Here is a 10,585-nt window from a genome sequence, read left to right as displayed (position 1 = left end):
TTGACTTTTAAAAACTCTTTAGAGCTTAACTTTTATAAATAACTATTGTTAGCTTTTATTTTCTTTATTGCAGTTTCATTAAATATGAATAAAATTAATTAAGTTTCGTATATTAGTGTTTAATTTTTTTTTCTTTATATTTGGCCCCCTCGTAAAAATAGTGCTAGCTTCGCCGCTGGACGTCGAGTTGTGAGTTGTAACAATGTAATGTAAAAGTCATGGAGAATTTGGGAAAAAAGAACCTTTCGGACAATAAAAAATCCTAGGCCATTGATTTGGAGGAGAAGACTTAACTTGATCCTTCGTTTTATTTTTGTTTTGACTGATCCCTCGTGTGCCAAGTCAATTGTAAGATCAATATCATCACTTAATATTGAAGGACCACATTTGTAACGTTCGTAACACGAGTTGCTGATACACTTCTAATAGTAATATTTTGATGGAAATCTTCAAAAACTTCTTTGGTTGTGAGATGCTTATCTTTGAAACATCAAGTTTTTTTAATAAGTTTTTATTAATTAACCTAGCTCTAGCATCACCAGTTATCACACTAGCCTTTTTTATCAAGAAGAATCATCAAGATATCTCATGGTTTTCAAACACTCACACACCCTACAAACCGACACTCACACTCCTCACCTTCTAGGGAGGGTTAAGGCAATGCACTCTATAACCTCCTAAAGCTAGATTGAAAGGAAAAATATAAGTTTTACATCAACATTGCTGGGAAACTAAACAGGGCTCAAAACAGGCACATCACCTTCCCCATACCCAGAATTGACCTTCAAAAGAACAACCCAAGCTCAAAGAGAGAAACTACACATAAGCCCTTATAATAAATTGAAGAGTGCATTATAACAACCCAAGCTCAAAAGGCACATAAGCCGTTATAATAATACAACACTACACATTATAAATTGAAGAGCTTAAGTCCCAATTTCTTTTAAACCATAAACGAGACAATCAAAATGCCCAGTGAAAACATTCAGATTCCACTATTATATCCGCTTGTTGTAACCACTTTTGAGGCCACAAACAACTACCATGTACTGATGCACCGTTCAGCCTTCTCTCCTTTCTTACAATCCAACTTTTAATTTCTTGTATATTGTGAGCAACCTGTCATGGGATGAAATGGTTCTGTTCAAAATCGGAAGAACGGTCATTTCACTATTAGGGTTCTGTTTGTTTGTGTGATTGATGTCATAGTGGTTATGTCGTTTGGGGTTGAATTTTCAACAATTTGTTATATGAGTTGTGGGAGAAAAAGTAAAAAGATAACAATTAAAAGGCACACAAATCAAAATGAAAGCAATTGCATTATAGCATGCAACCACTTTTTTTTCTACCTTCAGCCCAGAAGCACAACAGATTAGAACCAAAAGTCATTACATTTTCAACAATAAGAAGTCTAAGCAAAATTTATGAATCCTTCACTAAGCTATCACACTTTATTCTGGCATCTCTGCAGTGCATGCTACTTCATTTGCATGTTGTATGAAAGTGTGTATACCCCCTAAAAATAAGGGACAGTCAGAGAGAAGGCTTCCATGTTTTAAAACAAAATATCGAACAGATGATAAGAAAGTAGGGGTAAAACATCATATTACAGGCGTAAAACGTCATCTGTGTATGTACTTCAAGAGTTAACTACAGAACAAGGATCCAAACACTGGTAACAATGCTGAGAATGGGCAAAGATTAAGCTGAATACATATATAGAAATAGCCAGTAAAAAAGCTAAATTTGTGGATTGGAAAAGGACACGATAGAATTTTTTTATCCGTAGGAATCAAACTCGGTACTCCGGAGTTTTACAATACTCACACAAACTGCACACCAACCACTTGTGCTAGACTCCAATAGTAGACGACACAGCAAATGACTTTGATGATTGAGTATGTGTCAATAATTCTCACATAACATGTTTTTCAATAATATATTTAGATACATGAACAGTAATACTAATTCGTGTGGACAGCAATTCGTGACATTTTGAGTACACTTTTTGTTGGAGAGGAATTATTCTCTCTCTCACACACACAATTTTCTTTCTCCATTTTTTCTGTTCTATCTCTCACGTAATTTTTTGTACTCAATATACCACAATTCACAAAAGCAAAAAAAATTGTTGGTTTGAGGGGACAAAGAATATGTTTAACATGTCTCCCAAGAATTGAACTTGAGTATGATGGCAAATATTTCTTGTTAGCTTGACCTTAGTAGTTTAAATGTGGGAAGTCCTCAATGTCAGTATGACTGTTTGACAAGGTTCACGGAGGAGGAACCTTAGTGTGCTAAACTTATTATCATTTTCCGAGTTGATAGGGTAGTATTTTTGCATGAGATACTACTATTGGGTTTGAGCCTTTTTGTCAGCTGAATCGAACCTAGATTCTCTGGACTGAGCTATTCTTTATCCAAGTTGATCAGTCCAATGAGCATGGTGTGGAAGGCACATAGGCTCGTTAGCTTTTGAAAGTCGCATATACTGTGTATGTAAGTATATGAACTAAATGAGTCTGGAAGATACAAAGCTCCCTATCTTGAAAAGTCCTAGGTAATGTGTTTCCATTTTTCAAGCTACATGAGTCTAGAGTGAACAGAGTTCAACACATTTAAACTTCAAAGTCTATAAAGAAACTAACTAACCAGCCAACTTTACTTATCTTCAACATTCCAAACTTCATCTATGTCATTCCTAACATACACAAAATGAATACACAAAGGCTTATGTTTGTTGCCATTCCCCATCCTACAGGAATAGCCTACACAATCAGATCAATGTTGACTTTTGTCTCAATAAGATTTTGGACACCAATTTTTCTTATCGTCAACGTGATGTGTTATTTAAACATACAAAAACGACACCGTATACAATACAACCTACACAAGTATTGATATTGGCTCGAGGAGAGAGATAAAATAAATGATTTTAAAAAACAAAATTGTATCTTTATTGGGGTGTCTGTGTCTGGAAAATATTTCTAATATTAATATATTCGTCATGATTCCTAAGCCGATGTTTAGTTTGGCTTTCAACCACTTCTACTCACTTTTGAGGTGCCTTGATAAAATAGAAGCTGGAGTAGTGGCTTCAGGACAGAAGCATGTCTGCTGCCAATTTGCGGCAAAATAACAAACAGGTGTTACATCCACCATCAACAAAACCATATATAAAGACAAATTTTTTCTAGCAAGTATCTAAAAGCAAAAGCTACTTTGCCCAGTTCCAATGGTATAGGACTAGTTATTCCTTTTTGAACAGAATTTCTATAATTCACATAAATTCTCCAAAAATCAACAAACAATAAATAATACATTGATCAAAACAGAAGAATTATAACTAACATAACATCAACAAACAAATAATAAAATTGGAAATTTTCACTTCTACAATAAAAAATACTAAGCAAAATTATTGACCAAGTCTTCAATTTGATATCCATTGATTAGGGTGTCTATGCATATGCAATTTCCCAACCAAAATTCATAGGTCGAAAATAAAAAAATACAAAATTCAGTAGCTTTCAATCAAAGAAACCTGTTTGGCTCAAAACAGCATTCCTAACTTGACGCATATCTCTTCCTTTTAGGGTTCTACCAACACCTTCAAACAACGAACACGAATGCATCGGCGAAAAATCCACTTGCCTTGAAAGATATTCATGTGGCGGCATCGTGCTTCGAAATTCCTCTTCCTCAATTAAAGCCTTTGCGTCTTCTTCTTCATATCGCCTCGAGCGGTTCGCCATAGCTGAAGACATCATTGGAACGTTCATTGGTGCTGAATGGTAGAATTTATCTGATGCCGGTGATGACCATGACGGTGTTCGTTCGGAGGGTCGTTGAACGATTAGCATAGGTTTGGAGGAGGATGAGGGAGATGAATTTGAGGAAGATGAAGCTGAGAGAGAAACAGGGATAAGAGCATCGTTGAGAAGGTTGGAATTGTCACCGGAATCGGGAGATTCTTCGTTTTCCGGCAAGACGGCGAGGACACCGAAGGAATCGGGAGGGCCTAAGGGGGAGGATTTGCGTTGAAATTGGTGGTGATTGTAGTGATGGCGGTTATGGTTGGAGATGGGGGTTGGAATAGAAGGTGAAGAAGAAGAGGGGTGCGAATAGTCGAAACTGAAAACGACGTCGTCTTCGTTGAGTTCGAGGGATGATGAATTATTAAAGGAAGGCGGCGCGTGGGGTTGAACGCCGAGAAAACGCTCCGCCTTGGTAGGGAGGAATTTGCGGGTTCGGAATCGGGTCGGTTTGTGAAGATCCATTTTTGAGAGTTAGGGTTTGACGTTTTTTTTTAATCCTGTTGCTCTTTTTATTTGTTTATTGATTGATTGATGTGAAAGAGAAAGGTAGGTTGAGGCGGCGTAAAATCGTAACGCAATTTTATTGGGAAGATTGAGTAATTAATGGGCGATGATTACTTTGTTTATTTTGTTTATTTTGAAGTTTTTTTTTTATTTTCAATTTTCTTAATTTTTCTTTTAACAATTTTTTTTAACCGTATAGGCTAAAAATTGATAGTTTGCGATCAATAAAATGTCTAAATATATATATATAACATGACATGTTTTTTTAACATTTACAACAAATTTTACATGTGTTGTAGCATCTATCGATAATTGTTTAACTATATCTAAGTATATATGACGTGTCTTGATTCACTCATTCAAAATGTTCATTAATATGTCTAAGAATTTATTCTATTATTATGAAAAATAACATTTCCACTTCATCCTCCTTTGATTTGTGGCAAATTCAACCTGCATATGGAAAAAAATCACAAATTGTATTTTTTTTTGAAAGAACAAATTGTATTATTAATTATAATAAAAATAAAAAATATATTTTATTTTTGAAATTAAAAATAGAAATATAATTAAAATCACAAAATATATATATATATATATATATATATATATATATATATATATATAATATAATAAAAGTTGTTGTTTTTATCAAATCAAAATATAATAAAAGTTGTTAGTGGACTGCTAACATTTTGTTATAGAGTTTCTTTCAACAAAAAATTATGTTATAGAGTTTAATTATGATACACCGACTCTGTAAAGTTAGATTACACAATAAACTAATAGGATTGTGTCAGATCATTAATATATTTTGTTGTGTTATTTAATTTATAAAAAATCCCTAAAATTAATTCAACCAAAAAAATACTCAAGAATAATTGTATTACAAAAATAAAATTCAACACTCGCTACATATTTGTCTAAAAAATAAGTTAAAAAGTCAAGTTTTTTCTTCAACAATAAAAAATGAATCCTTATTTATTAATTTTGTTACGTCTGCAGCAACTTAACCTAATGTTTTCCGCTCATTTGCTTTATAAGGTTTGCAATTATTTAACCTAACAAATTTCATCTAAAAAAATGCATTGCACACCAATTTCATTCCTATCTGCTTGCCTTTTTTTTAAGAAAATATTTTCTACCATATCAATGATCACGTATGATCCTTCTATTTTATACTTTTTTTTTTGGTCAAGAATTTTACACTTTTTTTTTTGGATTTTTTTTTAATTTCATGCCTTTTTTTTGACATCCTTATCCTTATTTCTTAATTTTGTTACGTCTGCAACAACTTAACCTAATTTTTTCCCGCTCATTTGCTTTATTAGGTTTGCAATTATTTAACCTAACAAATTCCATATAATCCTTATCCTTATTTATTAATTTTGTTAAGTCTGCAACAACTAAACCTAATATTTTCCCTCCTAATACTAACCCTAATTTTTTTAGGTTTTGTTATTTTTACGTTTTGTTACATCCCTCAAATATTTTAACAAGCAACAAATTTTACTACTAGGAAGGGATTTACAATTTATGCAAATTTGTTTCTGTCATATCTAATTAATTTTTTTGTTTTAGATTTTTTCGTTCTTCTCTTCTTATATAGTTTATGTATAAGTTATTCAACTTACCATCAATCTAATTTATTCGGCCATAATTATGTTAGTTGTTTTGGGAGTTAAACATATTACTATAACAAGCAGTGGTAGGATGGTTTACAGTAGGATAGTTGACGTATGATAATTTACAAGAAAAATTATCATTAAAACTAAGTGCATTGTACTATAAAATTTTGCTTTTGTCTACTACATTTATAATGTCCTAAAAATATTATTAACATATGACAATGAGGACTGTATTAACACCACTTCAAATGTAGTGTATAAGGAGATTTTCCAAAATGTGTAAACAATCATTGTATGTTCTTAATTCTTTTATTAGCTATGTAATGGATCATATCACAATATATTAGCTTCTCCATTTTTTATGACCCGGGCGGTAGCACGGGTAAAAGTTCTAGTTATATATTAACCACCAAAAGCAACTCCTCTAGCATAAGATGTGCCAAAAAAATTAATGAAGTACAAAGAGTCAGACAAGCAACCATAGTTATTGATAAATATTTTAATTATATATTATATCTCCTAAAAATACATTCAAAAACCAATCATATAGAATATTTTGGCACCACAACGGTTCCATATAGAATATTTTTGGCAAAATATGCAAACATAGATGAGAAACCATGGATTTAAAGATTGAGAGGCCATAAGAAAATATGAACATGAATTTTAAACTTGAAAATATGCAAATTGTCCAAAAGGACAAAATTGAAATTAAAAAAATAAAATAAAGGACCAAATTGTTACTTAAATTAAGTTAATGGACTAAAAATGTAATTTTGCAAATATTTTTACTAGTATTTAGATATTGACTATAAGACTATTCTTCGTTCTAACATTTAGGTCATTTAGATTGACCACAAGACTACGTGTATTGAGGTAAAAGTTAAGTTGTCATATATTACCAAAAAATGAAAGTGTCATAAATGTCCTATCTTCAAATTTATACCTACAAAAATAGAAGAATTTTTAAAATTGAGAAACCAAGATCGTAAATAAAAAAATGAAGAACCAAAAACAAAATAAGAGAACTAAAACTGACTGATGCATTGAAAATCATAACACAGAACGTGTTTATATTTTTTTGGTTACACAGAACGGTCTTTATATTATTTCATGTGAATGCAACATGATATTTAACAATTAACAATTAATTTCAAGGACCATGATATATATTTTTTAGGAATGGGACCATGATATTTAAACATCTCACTTTATCGTACATTTATAATTCAACATTTCATTTTATTTTTATTTATTTCTTTTTATCATATAATCAATATATTACATCACTCTTTTTTCTCTTTATTTCAAGATGTAGACACCCATATGGAATGTACTCTAAACATTTTCCTAAATTCAACCATTTCATATGTCACAACCTTTTCAAAAGCAATCATTGAATTGTCATAAAATAACAAGAAAATGAGACAATATTTTTTTTTCGAGAAAAAATGAGACAATATTATAATCCTTAATGTTTGCATATTCTACCCATTAATATAATCCTTAAGAAGCAGATCCTTTCTTCAAAGCTAGGCCACTATTATCAATGGTAGTGCTGAAAGCTGATCAGTGTGTTAGGAATTGAAACCGTTCCAATAATAGCAATACCAAAGACAGAAAGAGCCAAAGCAGATCTTTAAGTATCAAAATTGAGCTGAAAATGCACAAGTCCTTTTGAAAACACAAACAAGTGTCCGGTAAAAGTTTATTGGTTGTGTCAACAAACTAAAATTTAAGGGAACCTTTCTTATAGTATACTCCTTTCGATCTCAATTATAAACAACTAAGTTCATTAAATAAATTATATATATGGTCTATAATATGAATTACATACAACATTTATTCAAAAAAAAATTAATTTAAAAAGTGAAAATTTACTTATAATTTAGACCGGAGCGAGTATGTTACAACAAATGTGATCCGGCTGTAAAGACCTATAAGTGTACTAGATTAAGATTTTAAAAGATTATTTTAAAAATAAAAAAAAGTATTGACAATTTTAAAAGACTTTGTATGATTGTAATGACTTTTAAGATTTTTTAAAGACTTTTTTATGATAAGGATTTTAAATTTGGATTTTAATGAATTTATAACATACTTTTAAGATTTTAAAGTACTTTATGGATGTATAAAATTAAAATGGACTTCATGAAATTTTTGCAAAAATAAAAAATTATAAACCTGATTATAAAAAATTATAAAGTACTTTATGGACCGTGATTAGTTTTCCATAATTTTATGATTAAGTGATTTGTTGTATTGGGATGTATTCTTTTTATTCTTGGTCAATAAAATTATATTTTAGATGTGTTTCTCATATATTCCGATCATTTCAAACATTTTGTACCTTACAAATACGCTATAGAAGAGTATGTATGATTGCCTATTTTTTTTCAAAGTTTCATGGAAAATTCGACCTCTCATCGATGAAAGAATAAATAAAGCCTTTTTTGTTTTAGGCTTCTCCCGCAATAATTTTCCAAGGGTTGACATAGTAGAGAAGAGCATTAAAGAATAAGAAGTGAATGATCATACACGCAATAAATCAAAGATTCATAGTCAAAACAACTAAAATATTCTTTATAGAAGGATGGAAACATAGGGAAAATTGTAAAACATCGTACCACAGAGTTTAAGATACAAGTGAAGTGAATGATCATATACGTGTTTGAACCCTTATATAGTACATTCGAGATTTCGAGTCCCCGTAATTCCTTGCTATATTTGCTCAGATGATTGTTGGCCATAGTGGACGTTACAATCGGGTGTCAGATAGACGGAGGAGGTATCTTAGTCAATAGCATAATGGCAATGTAGTGTGTAGTCGGCTTGTCTTTCATTCATGTGTAATTAATATGAAAAATTCTGAGGTTTCCGCGTAATCGGAATGTCAATCGGCATGGAATGGTAGAATTCAATCGATACCGGAGATGACCACGACGGAGTTCTGTCTGGCCACAATCTATGGACGATAAGAATAGGTCTTGATGATGATGAGGAGGAGGAGGAAGATGAATTGGAGGACACGGAAGTGGATAGAGATACCGAGACGGGAGTTTCATGGACGTTTCCGGTATCGAAAGATTCTTCATCTTCCGGCAAGACGGCAAGGATTCCGAAGGAACCGGGAGGGCCTAAGGGAGAAGCCTTACTTTTGAATTGCTGGTGGTTGTATCGGTGGCGGCGGCAGGGACGGGTCTGTTTTTGCTGGTCCATTTCAATTACGGATTCAAGGTTTTATTTTTTTTTTGTTTATTGTTTGTGAGAAACTAAAAGGTGGATTTCGCGGCGTAAAAATGATGATAGGTGAATAAAGTTTTAACTAGAAAGTTGAGTGTAGAAAATCATTGCCATTAATTACTCATCTTTTATTCTTGATTTTGATTTTGTTTCCTGTTGTTGATTTTCAATTTTCTTAATTTTTTTTTTATTTATAAATATTTTCGGATAATTGGGTTTTACTATACCATTTTAGTATGTGGCAACTAAATGAAAAAAAACGTGTATAATCACTGGAATGGATCTATTATAGGAAGATAACCATCCATGACATTTTCAACCATAGGAAATAAATAAAAGAAATTTAGGGTTAAAAAAAAATAGTGTTTTACCAATTTCTAAAATGATCGACGTTTCTCCTTCTAAGCAATTTGAGGCAGAATTCTCATGAAAATAAACAACTTGATGCTATGATACTGTGTAGGTGGATTTTCTCTTGACAATTAATATCAACAATATTGAGGCACTGGAAATTAATTGGTAACATAAGTCATAACATCTTTTTATTATTTCAGGTGATTACAATGACAGAAATAGTTACATCAACCATTTCAAATCTCACAACTTTATAAAAAACAATCACTGAATTATTATAACAGGAAGAAATTAAAAAAGAAGCAATATAATATTGAAAGAAAGTTCACATACTCAAGCCATTATCCTAATCCTTAAGAAGAAAATCCTTTCTTCAAAGTTTGAACGGTTGCAACATCAGTCTTGAAAGCCAAAGCCAAGACATTGTCATCAATGGTAGAGTTAAACAATGTGCTAGCAATTGAAATAGTACCAGCATTAGCACTACCAAAGGCCGAAAAAGCCAAAGCAGGTTTTGAAGCATCATAATTGAACTGAAAATGCACAAGTCCCTTTGGAAACACAAACATGTCACCGGGTTGAAGTGTTTGAGTGAAAAGCTTATTGGTTGTGTCAACAAAACCAACATTAAGGGAACCTTTCGCTAGGAAGAGTAGCTCGGCTGAACGAGGGTGTGTGTGCGGTGGATTGATGGTTCCAGGTGGGTATATTAGAGCAGCATACGCGACACTTTGTCCGTCAAGAGCTGGAAATTCTGCTTTGCTTGCTTTCAATGCCTTGAAAGTTGAGGGTTGTATGTTTGGTGGAAGAAGGGCGCGGAAACCGGTGAATATGAAGAAGTTGCCATCAACTTGGGTTCCAGTTGGGGCTATGAAGTCAGTGAGGATGTCTGGATCACCAGCAAGTGTTATTTGCACAATGGCAAATGCAGATATGAGTAGTGTTAGCATTTTTGAAGCTGTGGAAGACATAGTTTTATGATTAGATAGAATGTTTGTAATTTGAGGTTATAAGGGAAAGTTTGATCAATGAATTGAA

The 10,585-nt window shown here is 32.2% G+C and overlaps 2 protein-coding genes across 6 annotated transcripts; both read right to left on the bottom strand.

The window, feature by feature from the left end:
- Positions 1-803: 803 nt before the first annotated feature.
- Positions 804-4,366, bottom strand: LOC146950230 (protein S40-7-like). Of its 5 annotated transcripts, XM_085746160.1 has the most exons (3): positions 3,545-4,341; positions 3,057-3,117; positions 1,301-1,516 (listed from the first exon to the last, which is right to left on the bottom strand). In XM_085746160.1, the coding sequence occupies exons 1-2, from the start codon at positions 4,278-4,280 to the stop codon at positions 3,098-3,100; spliced, it is 756 nt and encodes a 251-aa protein (XP_085602286.1). In that variant the 5' UTR covers positions 4,281-4,341; the 3' UTR covers positions 1,301-1,516; positions 3,057-3,097. The 5 variants fall into 5 exon arrangements, with proteins under 5 accessions (XP_085602285.1, XP_085602286.1, XP_085602284.1 ...); XM_085746159.1 differs by lacking the exons at positions 1,301-1,516; positions 3,057-3,117 and adding an exon at positions 804-1,119; XM_085746158.1 differs by lacking the exon at positions 3,057-3,117 and having other exon boundaries at positions 3,545-4,342.
- Positions 4,367-9,900: 5,534 nt separating this feature from the next.
- On the bottom strand, positions 9,901-10,565 carry LOC146950229 (germin-like protein 9-3). The gene has a single exon (XM_085741553.1). It carries the CDS (start codon positions 10,516-10,518, stop codon positions 9,901-9,903), a length of 618 nt encoding a protein of 205 aa, XP_085597679.1. The 5' UTR covers positions 10,519-10,565.
- Positions 10,566-10,585: the final 20 nt, after the last annotated feature.

The sequence above is a fragment of the Medicago sativa genome, chromosome 2 (genome assembly GCF_051527215.1).
Source record: "Medicago sativa cultivar Bolivia chromosome 2, Bolivia_mono, whole genome shotgun sequence".
NCBI lineage: Eukaryota > Viridiplantae > Streptophyta > Magnoliopsida > Fabales > Fabaceae > Medicago > Medicago sativa.
This window is presented reverse-complemented; position numbering and strand designations above follow the sequence as displayed.

What these genes read in the sequence shown, in the direction of transcription:
- LOC146950229 (XM_085741553.1), bottom strand. Translation starts at nt 10,518, where the DNA reads ATGTCTTCCACAGCTTCAAAAATGCTAACACTACTCATATCTGCATTT.
- LOC146950230 (XM_085746158.1), bottom strand. Translation starts at nt 4,280, where the DNA reads ATGGATCTTCACAAACCGACCCGATTCCGAACCCGCAAATTCCTCCCT. An exon ending in TGCTGTTTTGAGCCAAACAG is followed by an intron (nt 1,517 to 3,544) that starts GTTTCTTTGATT and finishes CCTTATTTTTAG; the next exon opens with GGGGTATACACACTTTCATA.